The sequence below is a fragment of the Salvelinus namaycush genome, chromosome 2 (assembly GCF_016432855.1).
Source record: "Salvelinus namaycush isolate Seneca chromosome 2, SaNama_1.0, whole genome shotgun sequence".
NCBI lineage: Eukaryota > Metazoa > Chordata > Actinopteri > Salmoniformes > Salmonidae > Salvelinus > Salvelinus namaycush.
Genome location: NC_052308.1, coordinates 20,765,516 through 20,790,985, shown reverse-complemented (window position 1 = coordinate 20,790,985; position 25,470 = coordinate 20,765,516). Strand labels below are relative to the sequence as shown.

Below are 25,470 nucleotides of genomic sequence, written 5' to 3'. Positions count from 1 at the left end.
CATTACTTGGCTATGGAGAGAACAGTAAAACCATTACCTGGCAATGGAGAGAACAGTAAAACCATTACCTGGCTATGGAGAGAACAGTAAAACCATTACTTGGCTATGGAGAGAACAGTAAAACCATTACCTGGCTATGGAGAGAACAGTAAAACCATTACCTGGCTATGGAGATAACAGTAAAACCATTACCTGGCTATGGAGATAACAGTAAAACCATTACCTGGCTATGGAGATAACAGTAAAACCATTACCCGGCTATGGAGAGAACAGTAAAAACATTATCCAGCTATGGAGAGAACAGTAAAACCATTACCCGGCTATGGAGAGAACAGTAAAACCATTACCCGGCTATGGAGAGAACAGTAAAACCATTACCTGGCTATGGAGAGAACAGTAAAACCATTACCTGGCTATGGAGATAACAGTAAAACCATTACCTGGCTATGGAGATAACAGTAAAACCATTACCTGGCTATGGAGATAACAGTAAAACCATTACCCGGCTATGGAGAGAACAGTAAAAACATTATCCAGCTATGGAGAGAACAGTAAAACCATTACCCGGCTATGGAGAGAACAGTAAAACCATTACCCGGCTATGGAGAGAACAGTAAAACCATTACCCGGCTATGGAGAGAACAGTAAAAACATTATCCAGCTATGGAGAGTTTGGCCCTGTCCGGGGGTATCATCGGATGGGGCCACAGTGTCTCCTGACCCCTCCTGTCTCAGCCTCCAGTATTTATGCTGCATTAGTTTATGTGTCGGGGGGCTAGGGTCAGTTTGTTATATTTGGAGTACTTCTGTCTTATCCGGTGTCCTGTGTGAATTTAAGTATGCTCTCTCTAATTCTCTCTTTCTCTCTCTCTCTCGGAGGACCTGAGCCCTAGGACCATGCCTCAGGACGACCTGACATGATGACTCCTTGCTGTCCCCAGTCCACCTGGCCGTGCTGCTGCTCCAGTTTCAACTGTTCTGCCTGCGGCTATGGAACCCTGACCTGTTCACCGGACGTGCTACCTATCCCAGACCTGCTGTTTTCAACCCTCTAGAGACAGCAGGAGCGGTAGAGATACTCTTAATGATCGGCTATGAAAAGCCAACTGACATTTACTCCTGAGGTGCTGCACCCTCGACAACTACTGTGATTATTATTATTTGACCATGCTGGTCATTTATGAACATTTGAACATCTTGGCCATGTTCTGTTATAATCTCCACTGGCCACCCCTCATAGCCTGGTTCCTCTCTAGGTTTCTTCCTAGGTTTTGGCCTTTCTAGGGAGTTTTTCCTAGCCACCGTGCTTCTACACATGCATTGCTTGCTGTTTGGTGTTTTAGGCTGGGTTTCTGTACAGTACTTTGAGATATCAGCTGATGTACGAAGGGCTATGTAAAGAAATTTGATTTGATTTGATTTGGAGAGAACAGTAAAACCATTACCCGGCTATGGAGAGAACAGTAAAACCATTATCTAGCTATGGAGAGAACAGTAAAAACATTATCCAGCTATGGAGAGAACAGTAAAACCATTATCTAGCTATGGAGAGAACAGTAAAAACATTATCCAGCTATGGAGAGAACAGTATAAACATTATCCAGCTATGGAGAGAACAGTAAAAACATTATCCAGCTATGGAGAGAACAGTAAAAACATTACCCGGCTATGGAGAGAACAGTAAAAACATTATCCAGCTATGGAGAGAACAGTAAAAACATTATCCAGCTATGGAGAGAACAGTAAAAACATTATCCAGCTATGGAGAGAACAGTAAAACCATTATCTAGCTATGGAGAGAACAGTAAAACCATTATCTAGCTATGGAGAGAACAGTAAAAACATTATCCAGCTATGGAGAGAACAGTAAAAACATTATCTAGCTATGGAGAGAACAGTAAAACCATTATCTAGCTATGGAGAGAACAGTAAAACCACTATCCAGCTATGGAGAGAACAGTAAAAACATTATCTAGCTATGGAGAGAACAGTAAAAACATTATCCAGCTATGGAGAGAACAGTAAAACCATTATCCAGCTATGGAGAGAACAGTAAAAACATTATCTAGCTATGGAGAGAACAGTAAAACCACTATCCAGCTATGGAGAGAACAGTAAAACCATTATCCAGCTATGGAGAGAACAGTAAAACCATTATCCAGCTATGGAGAGAACAGTAAAACCATTATCCAGCTATGGAGAGAACAGTAAAACCATTATCCGGCTTTGGAGAGAACAGTAAAAACATTATCCAGCTATGGAGAGAACAGTAAAACCATTACCCGGCTATGGAGAGAACAGTAAAAACATTATCCAGCTATGGAGAGAACAGTAAAACCTGACAGATGACTTACCTCCCAAGTTATCACTAATTCAGATGTTGTGCCTCCTCCGCCTCCAGTATCAGTGGGAGCTGTATCAGGCACTGTAAGGCAAAGCCCAGAAGAGAGCAATTTTAAGGCTTTTAACATAGCTGAAATACAGGACTATATGCCATTACGTCTAGTCTCATGACACAGCTTTACAGATTTTCCCAATTGTTTACACACTAAAACTGGCCCATGAGGCACAATGACCCAAACCTGTAACTAATTTAGTTGAACCAGACACCAGATCTGCAATACTATTGGCACATGTTTTGCTTTACACTCAGATTGCAATTCCATAACAAACATTTGGCAAAACACAACACACAATTCTCTACCTTTGGCACAACCTTCACAACTAAAATGTCTTGTGTGCAAATGAAATGCAACACTGTTCAACAAGCTAAGCTCAATTACCAATTGATCCCTTTCTCTTTTCAAACACTAATTGCGAAATGTGTCACTTTGCAATCAGACCTCTGGCATGGATAAAAAGGCCACAGGTGAGTACTCCTGTTTTTGGAGAACAATGGAAGCAAACTTGGCAGAGAGAGGTGGAGGTGGAGGTGGAGGTAGAGGAAGACCAAGAACAAGAACAAGGAGAGTAATCTCTGATGAAATTCGGGCAACTATGGTGGACCATGTGGAGAGATTGACCTTGAGAGAGGCTGCGCAGAGAGTGCAGCCCAATCTGAGCCACTTCACCGTAGCATCCATCATCCGGACATTCCAAAATGAGAATAGGTATGTACTGCAGACATTGGACCTATCTACGACTTTTACTACTTGACAGTAGTACCACATAAAGCCCAGTAAAGACTGTACATTCCAATACATACTGTAAGGGGAAACAAAGTACATGTTTGACGTATTACTGTATGTATGAAATTGAGAGCTATACTACTTTGTAACATGTTTATCTTGTGTACTGTACTACTGTAGTGTTTACTGTACTGCATGCTATTTTGTTTTTGTAGAACTGAAAGACGACTATTTACAGACGAACAGGAGGCTGCCATTGTGCAAATGGTAGTTAAAAATGATGCCATAAGACTGCAGGAAATCTAGCAACAGATTATTGAAAACCCATCTTCCACAACAACAGAGTGAGCTTATCAACCACAGCCCAAATCCTTCAGAAACACCATCTCCGGATAAAGCAAATCAACAGAAACCCATTCAAAAGGAATTCAAAGAGTAAAGGATAAATGGTACGAATATGTGCAAGTAAGCAATGTAGTAGTATTACACTCTTGAAACATTAGAGACTCACTGATGTTGACAGTGAACTTTACTATACAGCAATTACAGTATTTACTGTCATATCAGAGAACAATGGAGTTGGATGCAAGTCCCATGCCTCCTGAACTCATATTCATAGATGAGGCTGGATTAAATTTAGCAAAGAAGAGGAGGAGAGGAAGGAACATCATTGGTCAACGCACCATCATTGAGGTACTGTACCTGGCCAGCGCGGGGAAAATGTCGCCATATGCTCAGCTATGAGCCACAATGGGGTCCTCCACAGAACACTGCCTATCTCCTTCATTTCCTGAACACCTTACATGACAATCTTTTTCAGCTAGAGCAGAGAGGACCAGGTGATCCTGAGCAGCAAATGTATGTTCTAGTTTGGGACAACGTGCGTTTCCATCTGGCAGCTCAGGTCCGCAGCTGCTTCCATGAGTACCTGAGATGTAGCAGCAGCAAACGTGTGTTAACAATTGGGAAAAATTGTAAAATGCATTCACAATATTTATTTTATTTTACACTCCACAAACTTCTCCCTTGATATTATCGACCCGACATGTTTTGGACTATATGGTCAAACTCAAATGCCAAATGTCACAAAGAAGAAAAAACTTTTTTTAGATTTAGCTGTTCAGTTTAATATTCAGAAAATGCCATTTTACTTGACAACTGTTTCGTGCATAACACTGCAGACCGCGCATGTGCATCCTGATTCCAGCCCAAAGTAAATGGTCCATCACAAGACATCTGGTTCAAGCAGCCTTTCAAGGCTGTCAGGGGTCTGTGTATACTGTATCTACAGTATTTATGTGTATGTGTGTGTTAGTGTGTGTTAGTGTGTGTGTATGTGTGTTAGTGTGGTTATGTGTTTGTTAGTGTGTGTGTCTGCGTATGTATTTTAGAGAGACTAGAGGAGAAACACTCACTAGTATCCTCTGTCCTGGTCTTGGCTGAGGCAGGACTGGGCTCTCCCATGCCCACACTGTTGCGGGCCACAACCCTGAACTCATACTCCACCCAGGCGTTCAAGCCCACCACAGTGGCTGTCAGTGTGTTGCCATTGATCACCTCAGGAACTGGAAGTGGAAAGTAGATCATTATTATCATGCTGGATAAACATAGTTATGGTGTGCTTTGTTATGTACTGTATGGTAGGTGTATAAGCTACCTGTGTCCACAGCCTGCCAGCCCACAGTGAAGGGGGTCCGGGCCTGGATGATGTAGCCGGTGATAGGGCTGCCGTTGTCCCTGCCGAGGCTCCAAGAGAGCTGGGCCGTGCTATCTGTGATCTCCTCCACTGCTACTGTGTCCGGGGGCCCGGGGGGACCTGACTCAATCAGACAATTAGCAAAGTGAGCCTCCACACCCCACCACCACTCCCACCACCACCATAAACACCACCAACACCACGCCCCCATTACCAACTCATCATCCTCTTGCCTTTACAGCTGGTCCAATGGCATCACACTCCCTTTAATTAGGCTCTGTGTCCTTGATCCGGCTTCACAGGGACATTTAATGTAGATGTGGGATAAGTGAGGCTGAGAAGTGATTAAGAGCATGGGATCACTAACGCCAGACAGGAACATGGGAGGGGACAATTTGTGAAACATACGCGTGTGTTAGAAAGATGGACAGTGAGAGGAAGTGATAGAGAAAGAGAGAGAGAATGAGTGAGAGAGACCGCAACACTAAGAGGCAAAGAATGACAGACAGTGTTCATGGATATCTACTCCAAAGATGGTTGCATGCCATGATGTTGTTGTTTGCTCCACTGTTCCATTATTCAGATGTTTCTATGGTATTTTGTCGGTATGTAAATGAGCCAATTAAAGTTCTCTGTAATAAACAATGGCTTTCCAAAACACCTGGGACTGCTATTACAGGGTGTTATGGGTGTGCATACCAATGTAAATCACTAGAGATAAGCTACAATAATGAGAGATGATACACTACTCCAAACACATATCAACTACCACTGTGGAAGATGCGTTCACAAATGTTCCAGTGCCAGAGTGTGTGCCATTTTCAAATTCAGCTATGTCAAATATTGTCTTTCCATTATTTCAAAAATATGTCATAAAATTGTTATGTTTTCATTACACAAATACCACATATCATTACATTGTATAACATGCCATGTCATGAAATGTAAAAAAAAAAAAAAAAAGTAAGATATTTATAGATATTATATACATGTACATTTGTCTGCACAGTTCTCACCAAAATATGAATACAGCATAAGTTTAATTAACCAATATTCTTCATATAGGCCTAGAAAATTAAGTATGCCTTCTAGATTCAAATTTCAGCTCCAATTTATTGCATGAATCAATTTTAATTCTGTTTCAGATTTTTCATTGCAAGCTCTTAGGTCAAGTATTCACAGCCGATACTATATTGTATTTCAACATTCAGACTTTTCTTTTCTAAACTTAAAATGTCATCACTTCGGAGAAATTAGTCCCTGTACAAATGTGAATCTCATAGCCAGAGTGAACTGAACATGAATTCCATAGAGGAACCCTTACAACCTTAACAGTCGGTTCTCTTACCTTTCACAACCAAGATGGCCGAAGCGGACAAGCTCTCCACGTCGGTGTCGATAACACAGACATATTTCCCCCCGTGGTTCAGCTGGATGTTACGAATCATCAGATCTCCTGAAATGCTCTACAAGGGATAACAATAACACAATAACAAGAATATCTGGTATAAGATCAAGAAATTTAAAGGAAATACACTCTGAACTGTTTCATCATTCTCTCTGAGGAATTGCATGTGTGATCCTACTGTAGGTTGACTAATAAATACACGTATTACATCAGAACAATGTGTGATCCTACTGTAGGTTGACTAATAAATACACGTATTACATCAGAACAATGTGTGATCCTACTGTAGGTTGACTAATAAATACACGTATTACATCAGAACAATGTGTGATCCTACTGTAGGTTGACTAATAAATACACGTATTACATCAGAACAATGTGTGATCCTACTGTAGGTTGACTAATAAATACACGTATTACATCAGAACAATGTGTGATCCTACTGTAGGTTGACTAATAAATACACGTATTACATCAGAACAATGTGTGATCCTACTGTAGGTTGACTAATAAATACACGTATTACATCAGAACAATGTGTGATCCTACTGTAGGTTGACTAATAAATACACGTATTACATCAGAACAATGTGTGATCCTACTGTAGGTTGACTAATAAATACACGTATTACATCAGAACAATGTGTGATCCTACTGTAGGTTGACTAATAAATACACGTATTACATCAGAACAATGTGTGATCCTACTGTAGGTTGACTAATAAATACACGTATTACATCAGAACAATGTGTGATCCTACTGTAGGTTGACTAATAAATACACGTATTACATCAGAACAATGTGTGATCCTACTGTAGGTTGACTAATAAATACACGTATTACATCAGAACAATGTGTGATCCTACTGTAGGTTGACTAATAAATACACGTATTACATCAGAACAATGTGTGATCCTACTGTAGGTTGACTAATAAATACACGTATTACATCAGAACAATGTGTGATCCTACTGTAGGTTGACTAATAAATACACGTATTACATCAGAACAATGTGTGATCCTACTGTAGGTTGACTAATAAATACACGTATCACATCAGAACAATGTGTGATCCTACTGTAGGTTGACTAATAAATACACGTATCACATCAGAACAATGTGTGATCCTACTGTAGGTTGACTAATAAATACACGTATCACATCAGAACAATGTGTGATCCTACTGTAGGTTGACTAATAAATACACGTATTACATCAGAACAATGTGTGATCCTACTGTAGGTTGACTAATATATACACGTATTACATCAGAACAATGTGTGATCCTACTGTAGGTTGACTAATAAATACACGTATTACATCAGAACAATGTGTGATCCTACTTTAGGTTGACTAATAAATACACGTATTACATCAGAACAATGTGTGATCCTACTGTAGGTTGACTAATAAATACACGTATTACATCAGAACAATGTGTGATCCTACTGTAGGTTGACTAATAAATACACGTATTACATCAGAACAATGTGTGATCCTACTGTAGGTTGACTAATAAATACACGTATTACATCAGAACAATGTGTGATCCTACTGTAGGTTGACTAATAAATACACGTATTACATCAGAACAATGTGTGATCCTACTGTAGGTTGACTAATAAATACACGTATTACATCAGAACAATGTGTGATCCTACTGTAGGTTGACTAATAAATACACGTATTACATCAGAACAATGTGTGATCCTACTGTAGGTTGACTAATAAATACACGTATTACATCAGAGCAATGTGTGATCCTACTGTAGGTTGACTAATAAATACACGTATTACATCAGAACAATGTGTGATCCTACTGTAGGTTGACTAATAAATACACGTATTACATCAGAACAATGTGTGATCCTACTGTAGGTTGACTAATAAATACACGTATTACATCAGAACAATGTGTGATCCTACTGTAGGTTGACTAATAAATACACGTATTACATCAGAACAATGTGTGATCCTACTGTAGGTTGACTAATAAATACACGTATTACATCAGAACAATGTGTGATCCTACTGTAGGTTGACTAATAAATACACGTATTACATCAGAACAATGGGGGGTGGCGCCCCTACCTTATTTTTCTTTCTAAGTGTGACTGTAGCTTTAACACTGAGGAAGCTCTGTGCACAGAGCTGCATGTGGACCTCAGGCCACTGAGTCTTGTGACACACAGGAACCAACAAGAACGTCAGCTGTGTTCTAATCAAACAATCCTGTCGGCTACCCTTCAGGCACTGCATGTTCCCCTACTCAGCCTCGCACAGGACCCACAAAACAAACAAACACATTTCGGCTAATTGGCAAGATGATCCTAATTATTCCATAATTACATAAACCAGATTAGATAAGAAATTAGTATGTCTCACAGACTAGGAGCTAATATTGTTCTATATAAAACCGTTTGTTCTTTGAGATCCTAAAACTGATAAACTGTTGAAAAACCCAAAGATGAGCAAGATGTGATGAAACAGCTTCTGTACATTTTCCCGTCTGCCATGGAGGTTTAGAATAGTTACATAAATGAATGTGGAAGAGCGATACAAGTAATAGTATTCATATTTTAAAGTGAGTGATATCATATTTACAGTGTCTTCAGAATGTATTCATAACTCTTGACTTATTCCACATTTTGCTGTAACAGCCTGAATATTCTTTGTATTAAATATATCTTTTTTTATCCATCTACACATAATACCCCATAATGACAAAGTGAAAACATGTTTTTAGAAATGTTAGCTAATTTATTGATAATTAAATACAGAAATATCTCATTTACATAAGCATTCACACCCCTTTACTATGACACTTCAAATTCAGCTCAGGTACATCCAATTTCCTTGAGATGTCACTACAACTTGTTTGTAGTCCTGTCGCCAATCCAATTCAATTGTTTGGGCATGATTTAGAAAGAAACACAACTGTCTACACACGGTCCCGTAGTTAACAGTGCATGTCAGAGCCGAAACTATACCATGAAGTCCAAGGAACTGTCCGTAGATCTCCGAGATAGAATTGCGATGAGGCACATATCTCTGGAAGGTTATAAAACAATTTCGAGAGTGTTGAAAGTTTCCAAGAGCATAGTGGTTTCCATCATTGGGAAATTGAAAAAATATGGAACTACCCAGACTCTGCCTAGAACTGGCCGTCCGACCAAACTGAGCAACCGGCAAGAAGGACCACTCTGACAGAAAATCAAAGTTCTTTGGCTGAAATAGGAGAACCTGCCGGAAGGACAACAGTCTCTACAACACTTCACCAATCTGGGCTTTATTGGAGAGTGGTCATACGGAAACCACTCCTGAGAAAAAGGCACAAGATTCAGTGGTCTGATGAGCCAAACATTTTACTCTTTGGCCTGTATGCAGCTCATCACCTGTCTAACACCATCCCTACCGTGAAGCATGGCAGAGGCAGCATCATGCTATGGGAATGCTTTTCAGCGACAGGGACTGGGAGACTGGTAGGGATAGAGGGAACAATGAATGGAGTTGTCACGTTCCTGACCTGTTTTCTGTTAGTTTTGTATGTGTTAGTTGGTCAGGACGTGAGTTTGGGTGGGCAGTCTATGTTTTCTGTTTCTATGTTGGTTTAAAGGGTGACCTGATATGGCTCTCAATTAGAGGCAGGTGGTTTTCATTTCCTCTGATTGAGAGTCATATTAAGGTAGGTGTTTTCACACTGTTTGTTTGTGGGTGGTTGTTTCCTGTGTCAGTGTTTGTTGCACCATACGGGACTGTTTCGTTCGTTCATCGTTTTATGTAGTCATTTTTCCTGTTGTGCGTTCTTCGTGTTTTATGTAAGTTCGTATGTTCAGGTTTGTCTACATTCGTTTTGTTATTTTGTTTATTATCAAGTATAGTTCGTTTTTCGTCTTGTTTGAATAAATATCATGTAATTTCACAACGCTGCAGTTTGGTTCAATCCCTGCTCCTCCTCTTCGGATGAAGAGGAGGAGGAACGCCGTTACAGGAGTCAAATACAGGCAAATGCTTGAAGAGAACCTGCTTCAGAGTGCAAAAATGTAAGTTCCAACAGGACAATGACGCCAAGCATACAGCCAAAGCAAGGCTTACATGGCTTCAGAACAAGAATGTGAACGTCCTTGAGTGGCCCATACAAAGCCCACACTTGAATCCCACTAAAAATCTGTGGAAAGACTTGAAGACATCTAACTTAAAACCTTTTCTCAATAGGGGGGGCGCTATTTTCACTTTGTAAAAAATCGTTCCCAAATTAAACTGCCTCGTACTCAATTCTTGCTCGTACAATATGCATATTATTATTACTATTGGATAGAAAACACTCTCTAGTTTCTAAAACCGTTTGAATTATATCTGTGAGTAAAACAGAACTCATTTTGCAGCAAACTTCCTGTCAGGAACTGAAAAATCTGAAATCGGGGGCTCTGTTCCAGGGCCATCCTATTAATTTGCATGAAATCTATGGGTCTACATGCACTGCATACGCCTTCCACTAGATGTCAATAGGCAGTGAGAGGTGGAATGGGGTGTATAGCTCTATCTGAGGCCGAATAAGACCTGTTGGAATGACGCGACCACTCTTTTCATTGTTCACCATGGCGCGAGATGGACCTCTGGATTGCGTTCTGAAAAGCTTTCGTTATAGACGTTAGATATCTCCGGCTCTGATTTTATTTGATATATGTGTTAAAAACATCATAAAGTCGTTATTTTAAACCGAGTTATATCAGTTTATATCAGTATATTGCGATTTTCAGCATTTTCTTTTCTATGCGTTATGGTTGAGTTGGACACTACTGCGCCACATGGCTAGCTTTGTTTGCTAATTGACAGATGAAGAGGACATTCTACAACCAAACAACGATTATTCTGGACAAAGGACCCCTTGTACAAGATTCTGATGGAAGATCATCAAAAGTAGGAACCATTTATGATGTTATTTCGTATTTCTGTCGAAAATGTGTCGTCGTATTTTGGGCGCTGATTTTGGGCGCTGTCTCGCTATAACGTAAGCTGTATGTCGTACTAAAGTTATTTTAAAAAATCTAACACAGCGGTTGCATTAAGAACTAGTGTATCTTTCATTTGCTGTCCAACCTGTATTTTTTAGTAAAGTTTATGATTAGTTATTTGATTAGATTAGGTGAGTGTCAGAAATATATCCGGATAATTTTGTGCAGTTTGGCTACGTATTCACATTGTTCAACCACGAATTGTACCGCTAAATATGCACATTTTCGAACAAACCATATATGTATTGTGTAATATGATGTTATAGGACTGTCATCTGATGAAGTTTATGAAGGTTAGTGAAATAATTAATATCTTTTGCTGGTTTTGTCGCTATCGCTACCGTTGCCTTGAATCAATGCTGTTGTGTGGTTGGATATTGTAGTAAGCTAATATAATGCTATATTGTGTTTTCGCTGTAAAACACTTAAAAAATCTGAAATATTGGCTGGATTCACAAGATGTTTGTCTTTCATTTGCTGTACACCATGTATTTTTCATAAATGTTTTATGATGAGTATTTAGGTATTTCACGTTGCTCTCTGTAGTTATTCTAGCTGCTTTGGTGAGATTTGTGATGGTGGCTGCAATGTAAAACTATGATTTATACCTGAAATATGCAAATTTTTCGAACAAAACATATGCTATACAATAAATATGTTATAAGACTGTCATCTGATGAAGTTGTTTCTTGGTTAGTGACTATTTATATCTTTATTTGGTCGAATTTGTGATAGCTACCTATGCGGTAAAAAAATTGTGAAAATATGCGGTTGGGTCTTTTGCTATCGTGGTTAGCTAATAGAAATACATATTGTGTTTTCGCTGTAAAACATTTTAAAAATCGGAAATGATGGCTGGATTCACAAGATGTGTATCTTTCATCTGGTGTCTTGGACTTGTGATTTCATGATATTTAGATGCTATTATTTACTTGTGGCGCTATGCTAGGCTATGCTAGTCAGCTTTTTTACTGATGAGGGTGCTCCCGGATCCGGGATTGTGACCAAGTAGAAGTTTTAACAGAGCTTGAGAAAATCTGCAAGGAAGAATGGGAGAAAATCCCCAAATCCAGATGTGTAAAGCTGATACAGACATACACAAGATGACTCAAAGCTGTGTTCGCAGTCAAAGGTGATTCTACAAAGTATTGACTCAGGGGTGTGAATAGTTATGGAAATTAGATATTTCTGTATTTCATTTTCAATACATTAGCAAAAATGTCTAAAAACATGTTTTCACTTTGTCATTATGGGGTATTGTGTGTAGACGGGTGAGAGAAAAAAAGGGGTTCTACCTGGACCACTGTATCTGCAGTTAATTATTAGGCACATAGCAAGGCTACCATCACTCTGGGGAGTTGGACTCACATTCCAAAAATCCAGGGCCAATGTTCACTTGGTGAAGTGGTCTGTTACACATACACAGCATGTCATCCTTCAGGACTTAAAATGGAGTGTGCTTGTGCAGAGATGATTCACCTGAGGGCTAGCCAGGATAGACACACTCAAGTCACACCAGATTTCATCAACTCACTGGGCAGTGACCACAACTTGGCTTGGCTGCAATTGGGTATGAACCCTAGAGGTCTTCATCGGTCCAAAAAGTTAGACCTGTCCCGAAATGGACCTGGGCTTTCCCACCCGGACCCGATATGCATAAATATTTATTTATATATAGAGAATCATTCTAAACGGACCTGAAGACACATACCTGAGACCCGTATCAGATCCGACCTAGAGCCGGTTCTCGGGTATTCGGGTACAGGTGGATCCATGAATACCCTCTAATGAACTGCCTGAGGATCCTCACGTTTCAGAGTCAAAGACCAAGTGGAGCAGAGTGGCACTTATGTGTAGCTAAAGGATGGCATGGCACTCCTCTCCTCTGAGAGGTTAACATGCTTATGCCATGTATACGTCTGACATACCAGCCAGCAGATGTCTGACCGGAGTACGAGGGGTTAAATCCCATGCTTTGGCAGGCAGGAAGCTATGAGGCAGATCTGGTTTAATTATGTTAATTCATTCATCAGAAGCTGTTGAGAGGAGCTGGTAATCTCCTTGGGCATTGGGATATGGAATCTGTGAAAACTCTTTCTCATTATGTGTGTGTCCACATGTCAATGTCATTTGTAATTTCCACGCAGGAGTGAACTTAGCATGACCACAACATTGGAAGGGTTCAACTCCAATACCAACCTCAACGTTTATCCATTCCTTAAGTTATTTTCCAACTATATCCATACAATGAACCTGGGGTGAGGAATGATTCCCTAAAACAGTGAAAACATTTTCCTAAAACTATTTGGCAGAGACAAGTGCAGAACAAATTAATATCAAAACTGAACACATATTTTCAACAAAGAGTAGTCTCTTATCGTTAATTCCAGGAATGAGGAATTTTACAGGTGCCAAGGCTTGCCCTTGGTTAATGCCAGCCAACTCATTATAAAACTCTTTCAGGGCATAAGATTCATAAATAGGTATGCAAATTAAATTACAGCAAAGAAGGATGATAACAAAATGTTCTCCCTTGAGGTGGATGGATGAAAAGTAAAAATAAGTTTAATTATTCAGGCTTATTCCACCATAGAAACATCTTACGGATTAGCATGATCTCCTACGAAATACTGTGGCTTTTCACCTTTATATTGTCTTATGGATAACATCGCAATTCAAATGAGCTGTCCGATAGACAGGGAGACGAAATATGCATGGCAGATTCATTGAAAAAGATAAACTATAGCTTGAAACAATGGAAATTAAATACAGCCCATTGAAGCAACACTTCAATGATGAGACTGCTGCTAAGATTTGATCCCAACACATCCTTCATTTGTGCTCTTCTTGAATACACATTTAATAAAGTAGCCTACTGTGTGACAATAGAGCTTTTAGATGTTTTTAAGATGTAGCCAACCTATTATACAGAGATTATACCGTTTTCAAATAAGCCATATTGTTTTGCATAGTCTGCCACACTGTGTGAAAAAAATATCCCACACTCTTAGAAAAAAGGGTGCTATCTAGAACCTAAAAGGGTTCTCCGGCTTTCCCCATAGGAGAACCCTTTGAAGAAGCCTTTTGGGTTCCATGTAGAACCCTTTCTACAGAGGGTTCTACATGGAACCCAAAATGGTTCTACCTGGAACCAAAAAGGGTTCTCCTATGGGGACAGCCGAACAACCCTTTTTTCGAAGAGTGTAGAATAGCCTCACAGCGGTGGTCCAATGCTGCTGATGACTTACCCCTCCTACTCTGTCGAAATGGTCGGCATCCCCGTGGAAGTCTATGAGCTGCCTGTTGAATTCCCAGGAGAAAGACACAACCAAGGCTGGATCGCTGGCTATCTGGCAGGGCAGCACGATACTCTCGCCAACAATGATCTCCATGTTAGCAGGCCTCTGGGTGATTCTGGTGGGCTCTGTCCAGGCAACGACAGTTTAGTATGCATCATAATACTCTCTGGGTGGGAACCACTAAATTCAAACAACTCCAGTGTTTAAGATTATAACTATATCAAACTTTTATTATGATAAGGATCACCATAGCTACATGTATCTAGCTTCTAGAACTTAACTTTCAAACTATTGTTGCCTCACTAACATTTAACAACATTTCTGGTTGACAATTTGTATTTGCATGGTCAATTTGGGGGGAAATGTTTGAAGGAGGATTATGCAAGCAGAATACATTCCCAATGGTGGCTGCAGTGGAGTATGGGCATTGTAAGAGAAAGGTCAGGATAATTAAATTTCATTAGATTAAAGGGTTCAGCTGTTGGCGTATGACCTAAAAAAGCTAATGAGAAAAACAATGGAGGTAGTGACGGACGCTTACAATACTTGTACCCGATAACTGCACCAACACATTACGTCACCACACCCATAAATAATGACCTTCACTTAATTGCTGTATAATAACGTATTGTCTATTTCACCACTCTCTCTAGTGAAATCAATTCCAATTGGAAAATTACAACCTTGTCTATGTACAGACAAAATAGTAATGACCAATTGAAGTTGTACAGACAAAATTGTAACGCTCACTTTCATTAAATGTTAGGCTGGAATTATTGGTACAATAATCAGTAAAAGACAGTAGATAAAAAATATGCGACAGTAAGGACAGCAGTTGATGTTAAAAATGGCAATTACGTTAAAATCAAGAACCAAAATGAATAGTTTTTGGGAGATGCCTCGGGCTTATTGTGAGAACACGTTATGATATCACACCTGTGATAAGGAGTCTTCCGGTGGCGCTTGCAGTCCCAAACTGATTTTTAGCGATGCATGTGTAGCTCCCCGCATCCCTTCTGGTTGCGTTGACAATCTTCAGTGTCCCGTTGGCAAGCAGAGTAATCCTAGGGGATAAATAACAGAGATTCTGAGCTGTTGCTTGGGTAGAGAATAGAAGAACCATTTTTGAATCCAGTCCAAGTGCTAGGATGCATAATAGCCTTCCGTTTCAACATCATTTACATTTTTCCTTGTATTCCAACAGAGAAAACTGAAAATTGACTTTGCATTTAGCAATTTCCTGTGAAATTGGTGTCCTAATGCCAATCATTCTACCCAGGCTTGCCATCCAAGAGATGGTTATCTGCATGTGCATTTTTGAATTTAAACTAAATAAGCCTAACTGAAACCTGAATGACTGAAATGTAGGTATTTGCATATGCTAAGCATTCAACATGCACAAACTCCGCATACAACATTTACTATCTATATCTACATTTTTCCAGGGGTTTGTTTTCTCCTCATCAGCCTTTCCCCCTACTCATCCACACATCTGCAAATATTCTAATCACACACAACTGCCCTTTGTTCATGCTGGGTTTCACACTACCTCTCGTTTTTCTGCACGATCTCATTGCTTTTCTTCCACAGGCTAATTGCCCGGGGCGAGGCTTGGGGCTTGCACTCCAGAACCACTTCACTGCCTGAGCGAGCTTTCAGCAGGGGCTTCAGTGGATTCTTGGAGAAACTGGGAGGTGATGCTTTAGGAGACACAGGGGGGGACGTGAAGAAGACAACTTGAACCAACTCACAGATCAACTGTGCTGAGCTGAGATTGACTGTCATTCCCTCCCTCCTTCCTCTATCCAATGGCATCAAAACCATGATCTCCATAGGAACTGCTCCAGAGCTTCAGCGATGAAGCCATGTCAGCGATGAAGCCATTTCCCCCCTCCCCCATAGAGACCAGTCCTCACTACACACTATGGGCTTCTCTAAACGTTGGGCTTTGTCTGTCATCATCACATTTTGTCAGTCATCATCTGAGACCCCCAGTGTCATTAAATATCAAGACAGAATTGGATTTCTCATCCAGTCAGTCAGATAGAACTCAGCAAAGCTCTCCGAATAAATCGATATGTAATCTACATGAGAAAGCCCTCTGATGCCACTGTGCAATGCGTTTGTAGTATCAAAATCAATATGATGAAATGATTGAAAGTAAAATGAGACACTCCATCAGATTCATATTTTCTTCTCTGGAGCCGAAGTGGCATTAAATGAGGCTGCGAGTGAATGTTGAAAAGGGCAACGGCAGGGTGTTAGTTTTATCTTTAAGAATGTGATCAAACACACAGCAATCTAGACACACATAAAAAGCAGAGAGAAAAGCTATCTTACCTAACACCATTAGCTCAGCGCTGGAATAAATAATGCCATGTTTGTTTTCAGCCACACACTGATACATTCCGGCGTCTGACAGGTTTAATGCTGCTATGGAGAGAGCCCCGTTTTCGATTTGCACCCGGCCCTGTGGACGAGAAAGCAAGCAGATCTGCATATGTATTGCTGGAGCAGTCTATTATGTCCACAGGCGCAAATGCAATTACTTGTACACTATGAAGAGACAAGAGAGGGGAAGAAATAACACTTTATAGCACCCTGTTCTGGTATGTATGCTCAGGTTGGGACTAGGATAGGGTGAGGGGGTAGAACATGCTGACCTGCTGCTTCAACAAAAACAAAGAAAGTTATATTGTCAATAGCAGTAGACCACTAATAAGCTATTTATTTCCCATGGCCATCAAGTTGGAAAAGCCACTAAAACAAGTCAGAAACATTTTTCTGCTGATGTCTTACTCAGACTGAATTTGAACCCCATCAGCTGTTCAGAGATCCTGAACCACAGCACAGTATGTGGAGATGCTGATGTGGTTTAACATGCGAGACTCCATACATACCTCTGCCATTAGGTTGTCTCCATTCCTCAGCCAACTGTAGGAGGGCTTGGGTTTTCCGTTTGCCTTACACTCCCAGAACAGGTTCTCCTCAATGGACAGGGCCCCGTCGGTCATTGTTTGCAGCCAATGGGGTTTCGCTATGAAGAGGGAATATGCAGATGTCAGGGACATGATGTGTCAAAGAAATAATGATGATAACAAGGACAACGGAGCCAAGCCTGAAAATAAATTGTTATTGTGGACCGCTGACATAATATCAGAATTGTGCCTTAACAGTTTGAATGAATATTCCATCATTGGATTCTCCATTCGCCGAACTGCCAGGACAGTAGACTCAGGGAAATCGAGAGGGGGAGGGGTATGCCTCTTCATCAACAGCAAATTGTGTGCTGACTTGAGTACAGTGAAAGTCTCGACCCATTGTTCACCCATCTTGGAATGCCTGATGGTCAAATGCCGACCCTTCTACTGCTGTATACATCCCACCTCAAGACAAGAAATATAACAAGTTGGTAATTAATGAACTGTTATATACAAGCAGGAAACGTACATCCGGGGGCTGCCTTTGTTTGCTGGCGATTTTAATTCCACGTCATTACTTGCCCAACTTCCATCAACACGTCGGCTTCACCACTAGGGGCAATTAACTTCTTGACGCTAGGGGCCAGAATTTAATATATATATATTTTTTTTTAAATAACGTTCCCAAGGTAAACAGACTATTTCTCAGGCCCAGGTCGCAGGCGAAAACCTGAGGAAATCCAACCCGGAAGTGCTTTTTTTTATTTTTATTCCTGTTTCATTGCCTGCCCCTCTTCCATTTAAAGGGGTATCAACCAGATTCCTTTTCCAATGGCTTCCTCAGGCTGTGACCAGGCTTTAGACATAGTTTCAGGCTTTTATTTTGAAAAATGAGTGAGATTTTTCAAAACTAGTCAGGTGTCCTTTGATTAGTTCCTGCGCGCGAGAGGGGTAGCTCGACATTTTCTTTCTCTCTTTTATTGAATAGGTTACCGTCAGGGTTGAAATATTATCGATTATGTATGTTAAAAACAACCTGAGGATTGATTATAAAAAACATTTGACATGTTTCTACGAACATTACGGATACTTTTTGGAATTTGTCTGCCTTTCAGGATCGGAACGAGGCTGTGGTTTTCTGAACCTAACGCACAACCCAAATGGCGTTTTTTTGTTATAAAACTAATATTTATCGAACAAAAATAACATTTATTGTGTAACTGGGAGTCTCGTGAGTACAAACATCCGAAGATTATCAAAGGTAAGCGATTCATTTTATTGCTTTTCTGACTTTCGTGACCAAGCTAATTTAAGGCTAGCTGTTCTAGCATTGATTGATACACTCACAAACGCTTGAATTGCTTTCGCTGTAAAGCATATTTTCAAAATCTGACACGATAGGTGGATTAACAACAAGCTAAGCTGTGTTTTGGTAAATTTCACTTGTGATTGCATGATTATAAATATTTTTAGTATTATTTTTTGAATCTGATACTTTTTGGAATTTTCTTCTGCCTTTCAGGACCAGAACGAGCATGTGGTTTTCTGACCATAACGCGCAACCCAAATGGCTTATAAATATTTTTAGTATTATTTTAGAATTTTGGCGCTCTGCAATTCAGTGGTTGTTTAGGAAAATGATCCCGGTAACGGGATCCGTAGCATCAAGAAGTTAAGTCCTGTGCAACTGGGTCCTGGACTTCCCGATGGGCCACCCCCCCAGGTGGTGAAGGTAGGAAACAACACCTCCACTTCACTGATCCTCAACACTGGGGCCCCACAAGGGTGCATACTCAGCCCCCTCCTATAATCCCTGTTCACTCATGATTGCATTGCCACACATGCCTCCAACTCAATCATCAAGTTGGCAGACAACACAACCATAGTAGGCCCGATTAGCAACAATGACGAGAGTACAGGAAGTAGGTGAGGGACCTGGCGGAGTGGTGCAAGGAAAATAACCTCTCCCTTAACATTAACAAAACGAAGGAGCTAATCGCGGACTTCAGGAAAAAGCAGAGGGAGCACGCCCATATCCACATTGATGGGACCGCAGTGGAGAAGGTGGAAAGCTTCAAGTTCCTCTGCGTACACATCACTGACGATCTGAAATGGTCCACCCACACAGACAGTGTTGTGAAGAAGGCGCAACAGCGCCTCTTCAACCTCAGGAGGCAGAAGAAATTTGGCTTGGCCCCTAAGACTCTCACAAACGTTTATAGATGCACAATTAAGAGCATCCTGTCGGGCTTTATCACCGCCTGGTACAGCAACTGCACCGCCCGCAACCGCAGGGCTCTCCAAAGGGTGGTGCGGTCTGCCCAATGCATCACCGGGGGCACACTGCCTGCCCTCCAGAACACCTACAGCACCCGATGTCACAAGGCCAAAAAGATCATCAAGGACATCAACCACCGAGCCCCGGCCTGTTCACCCCACTATCATCCAGAAGGCAAAGTCAGCACAGGTGCATCAAAGTTGGGACCAAGAGACTGAAAAACAGCTTCTATCTATAGGCCATCAGACTGTTAAATAGCCATCACCTTAGAGAATCACTGGTCACTTTAATAATGGAATACTAGTCACTTGAATAATGTTTACATACTGCTTTACTCATCTCATATGGATATACTGTATGCTATTGTACCCTATTTTAGTCAATGCCACTCCGACATTGCTCATCCTAATATTTATATATTTCCATTATTTTACTTTTAGATTTGTTCGTATTGTTGTGAACTGCTAGATATTACTTCACTGTTGAGCTAGGAACACAAGCATTTCGCTACACCCACATCTGCTGAATATGTGTATGTGACGATACAATTTTATTTTATTTGAACAGATCCATATACGATGGAATCTCAATTGCACTCCACACTGCCCTCACCCACCTAGATAAGAGGAATAGTTATATCAGAATGCTGTTCATTGACTACAGCTCAGAGTTCAACACCATTGTCCCCTCCAAGCTTGTCACCAAGCTTGGGACCCTGGGACTGAACATCTCCCTCTGCTACTTGAGCCTGGACTTCCTGATGGGCCGATCCCAGGTGGTGAGAGTATCAGCTCTGCCACGTTGACCTTCAACACGGGAGCTCCACAGGGGTGTGTGCTTAGTCCCCTCCTGTACTCCTTGTTCACCCACGACTGCGTGGCCACATACAACTCCAACACCATCATCAAGCTTGCTGACACCACGACGGTGGTAGGCCTGATCACCGGAGACAATGAGACAGGGAGGAGGTCAGCCTACAGGGAGGTCAGTGATCTGGCAGTGTGTTGCTGGAACAACAACCTCTCCCTCACCGTTAGTAAGACCAAGGAGCTGATCGTGGATTACAGGAAACTGGGGGGCGAGCATGCCCCCATCCACATCGACGGGGCTGCGGTGGAGCGGGTCGAGAGATTCAAGTACCTCTGTGTCCAAATCACTAAGGACTTAAAATGGTCCACTCACATGTGCACAGTCATGAAGAAGGCGCAACAGCACCTCTTCCCCCTCAGGAAGTTGAAAAGGTTTGGCTTGGGAATATGGTATTGGAACTAACCCAGCTTCTTACTTTCTTGTGTTCTTCTTATTTTTTTTCTTGTGTGTTTTTGTTCTACCTTATGTTATTTTTAGTGGTATATTGATATTTATTAATGCATTGTTGGGTTTGGAGCTTGCAAGAAAGGCATTTCACTGTACTTTTGCACGTGACATTAAAACTTGAAATTTCACACAGCCAGGTTTTCTAACAGATGAACAGGGCCAAAGCCAGTATTTTGACTCCAAGCCTACATTTATAAATTTGGGTATCTATTACAACAGCATATTGACACATAAGTGTCTCTGGATTCCTTCAATGTAAAATGGATCACCTACCCTGGAAGGCGATACGACCTCGTGCAGCGTTTTTCCCCCGGCTATTTTCTGCCACACACTCATACATCCCTGTGTCTTCCTGCTGGAAATGTGGAATTTCAAGAACAGCGTTGGAGTTCTTCATCTTCACCTTACTGGGAAATGGGACGCCGTTGGTTCTCCTCCAACTTATTTCTGGGACTGGGCTGCAACACAATGAGGAGAAAAAATCCCTTATGACGACTGTCTGTCAGTCTGAGGTGAAAAAACGTGATTAACTGTACAGAAGCTTCTTCTGTGTAATGGAATTCAAGATTTCTCTAAAGTGGAGGCTGCCAAAGCCTTTAGAATGAATGTAACCATACAAATCTGGAAATCTGGCTTTCATCCATTTTCACTGTATCAAATTTCAACAGCTTTGCCTTCCTGGACATATGAAAGGATGTTTGATTTTCACATCCTCACAATGTGCTACTGCTTTCTTTACTCCTCTGTAAGTCTGTGATACTTGACTTCAAGACGATGAGTGATATCACTAATATTCCAGCATCCTATGAACAGCAAACCTCCTAATTACGAAGACCTGCATAACAAATAAACCTGCACTCGCCGCACAAACACGTGCACATTCACTTACTTTCCCAGTGCGAAGCATTCTAGTTTTACCGTGGATCCCTTCGCAGCTGGAACAGTGTCAGGGAAATTAACTTCTATTTTCGGTTCGTATTCACCCATTGCTCCTATGAAAGGGAGACAATACACAAACAGCATTTTGGCATCAATGATTAATGGCACACACACTTTACGCCTTGGAAGACAAGGCTCAACAATAACATGGGCCCAGAAACACAAAGGTCTTTGTGTGTGGAACGGAAACGATCACTGAGAGGTTGGTAAGAGGGAGAGAAACGGAAAAGGTTTATTAAAGATTCAAAGAAGAATACACCTGGGGGAGGGGATGGTATGTATTCATCTCCTGTGGAGATGTGACTTCTTTTCAGACTGAATCTAATATTCAAGCTGCTAGGAGGGCAACAACTCCACCCAATGACTTTTCCCTTTGAGGAGGTAAGGTTACTCTTTGTCTTTTACCAAGTACAATTAGCATTATAGACTATCAGGAAAGAATGGTCTATTGTAGACTGTGTATAGTCTGCCAATGCTTTACACGTTGAGCGAGGTAGACTATTGATGTTGTAGCCTGTGTAGCGCCTATCTCTTTATAAGGGGCTTAATCTGGGCAGCTTGTGCAGTCTGATCAGTGTGTATGTTTACATAAAGGATGGGATCTTACCGTCATTCCTCAGGACCAGTGGTGTAGGAGAGCTGAGGACTTTGCCCTTAGTGATGCTATTGTTGACTACACAGGTATAGTTGCCCACATCAGAAGGCTCCACTTTAGCGATGTACAGACTTCCTGTCTCCTGGGAGATGAATCGACGACTATCTTGCTGGACAAAGTAGGGGTATTCATTTAAGATCCATGCAAACGTCAGCTCTAGGAGGGAGAGGAATGTGACAGCAGTAAATACAGTAGTAGTACTGAACAGTAACATACATGTAGACGTACTAGTCAACATTGAAAAATGCCTTTCTGAAAATATCAGAAATGCGAAATGTTTCAGTGTAGATATATCCTATTGCTGAAATACTGTACTAGAAATCAAATTCAATTTTTTTCTCTTTTTTAAAGTTTCCTTTCAAGAAGATACCAGGCGAATGCAGTAGAACAGCTAATGCTGCACAAGAAAGAGCATCCAAAGGAAAGAGAGCAAACCAAAATGGATTACAGCACCGTACTGGCACTCATGACACATGCCCTGTTCTCTACTCTTAGTGACTCGGGACGGGACTTTCTTCCAGGCTTGTCTCATGCATGCCATTCTTCTCCTCAGCCAACAGGCCTAGCATAATTAAGAACACAGACCACAGCATTACTGAGTCATCTTGAAGAGAGCACAGATTCACAGGCGTGAGGTACTGTAGCAGTAGCCTATCCACAGTGGTGTGGAGGCGAGAGTGTGTAGGGAGCTAGAAGGTGTGTGCGTACTGTCACTCATTTCCTGTCCCCCTGGGAGCAGAACGCCTTGCAACCTTGGCTGCTGGGATCACGCTTTGGCAGTCGGTTCAATGAAGCCAAAACTAATTCATTCTGATGAAGCAATGCAAGACCGGGTATCCCTGACTCTAAGCTATGTGGCCAGTGATGAACAGTGATAGCATTTGTCAAGCAAATACAAGTAAAGAGGAAAATGAAAATATAGTGCAACAACCTCTTTTCTTATTGAACACAATAGCCATTTATGTAACATGCACAACGTTACAAACATGCCATAGCTACAACACAAAAGGAAACCATCCCATAATTGAGCCCTCGAGAATAAACAAATATTTATGATGAAGCAGAGCCCTAATGCAGTCACTTTAGCTAGCAACAATATTTCATTTGTGGCCATGTCTATGTAACATGAGATATAATGTGTCATTTGAGAAAACATCTATTCCAACATTTGAAGCCACTGAGGCAGAATAAAAACCTGCAGGGATGTCTTATAGTCAGTGGGTAACGATGGGCCCAATGAGTTCAAGGTTGTGCGTGACATTCATGCTTCACAATGCAATGAGAGCAGTGCTACGCTTACTGGGTCGTATTCTCTTGTTCAAATAGGAAAACCAAACCAAACACAATACTGCTATGGTGACAACAACATGTCTGGCCTAAGATCATTTACGAGCGAGAGGCTGTCGCAGTGTGTTTCAAACTGGCTACACAAGGCCATTATCACTTCCTCCAGCTGTGTACACACACACACACACACACACACACACACACACACACACACACACACACACACACACACACACACACACACACACACACACACACACACACACACACACACACACACACACACACACACACAATGTGTACTATACAAAAGAGAGGAACCTCTAATGGGTCACCTTTAAAGGGATACTTTAGGTTTTTGGCAATGAGGCCCTTTATCTACTTCCCCAGTCATAGGAACCGTGTATACCATTTTTATGTCTCTGTGTCTAGTATGAAGGAAGTTAGAGTTGGTTCGCGAGCCGTTAGCGCCATGATACCCATAGACTTCCAGTCATGGAGCTAACGCCAGTTAGCATTTACGCTAGAGTTAGTTAGCAACTTCCTTAAACTGCACACAGACATTAAAATGATATCCACAAGTCCAAATCAAATTATATTGGTCACATACACATATTTAGCAGATGTTATTGCAGGTGTAGCGAAATGCTTGTTTTCCTATCTCCAACAGTGCAGTAGTATCGAACAATTCACAACAATACACACACATCTAAAAGTAAAAGAATGCAATTAAGAAATATATACATCTTAGGACGAGCAATGTCAGAGTGGCATGGACTAAAATACAGTAGAATAGAATAGAGTATATACATATGAAATGAGTAAAGCAGTATGTAAACATTATTCAAGTGAATAGTGTTCCATTATGAAAGTCCATTTCTATGTGCAGTGGCAAGAAAAAGTATGTGAACCCTTTGGGATTACCGGGATTTATGCAGAAATTGGTCATAAAATTTGATCTGATCTTCATCTAAGTCACAACAATAGACAAACACAGTGTGCCTAAACTAATAACACACAAATTATTGTATTTTTCATGTCTATATTGAATACATAATTTAAACATTAACAGTGTAGGTTGGAAAAAGTATGGAGTCAGAAGTCAGCTAACGTGGAGTCCAATCAATGAGACGAGATTGGAGATGTTGGTTAGAGTTGCCCTGCGCTATAAAAAACACTCACAAAATTTGAGTTTGCTATTCACAAGAAGCATTGCCTGTTGTGAACCATGCCTCAAACAAAAGAGATCTCAGAAGACCTAAGATTAAGAATTGTTGACTTGCATTAAGCTGGAAAGGGTTACAAAATAATCTCTAAAAGCCTTGATGTTCATCAGTCCACGGTAAGACAAACTGTCTATAAATGGAGAAAGTTAAGCACTGTTGCTACTCCGTCCTGCAGAGATGACTGCAAGAGCACAGCACATAATTCTCATTGAGGTTAAGAAGAATCCTAGAGTGCCAGCTAAAGACTTACAGAAATCTCTGGAACATCCTAACATCTCTGTTGACGAGTCTACGATACGT

The 25,470-nt window shown here is 41.0% G+C and overlaps 1 protein-coding gene across 1 annotated transcript in view; it reads right to left on the bottom strand.

Annotated features, from left to right (window-relative positions):
• LOC120020641 (contactin-3-like) overlaps window positions 1-25,470 on the bottom strand; it is a 104,938-nt gene that overhangs the window by 8,637 nt on the left and 70,831 nt on the right. Inside the window, exons 6-17 of the mRNA XM_038964352.1 lie at window positions 22,610-22,813; window positions 21,953-22,055; window positions 21,337-21,521; window positions 17,448-17,584; window positions 16,888-17,017; window positions 16,097-16,247; window positions 15,484-15,611; window positions 14,497-14,672; window positions 6,173-6,290; window positions 4,786-4,944; window positions 4,544-4,693; window positions 2,355-2,425 (exon numbers count right to left, since the gene is read on the bottom strand). Of these exons, the coding sequence (XP_038820280.1) occupies window positions 2,355-2,425; window positions 4,544-4,693; window positions 4,786-4,944; window positions 6,173-6,290; window positions 14,497-14,672; window positions 15,484-15,611; window positions 16,097-16,247; window positions 16,888-17,017; window positions 17,448-17,584; window positions 21,337-21,521; window positions 21,953-22,055; window positions 22,610-22,813 (1,712 nt within the window). The remainder of the gene's footprint in view (window positions 1-2,354; window positions 2,426-4,543; window positions 4,694-4,785; window positions 4,945-6,172; window positions 6,291-14,496; window positions 14,673-15,483; window positions 15,612-16,096; window positions 16,248-16,887; window positions 17,018-17,447; window positions 17,585-21,336; window positions 21,522-21,952; window positions 22,056-22,609; window positions 22,814-25,470) is intronic.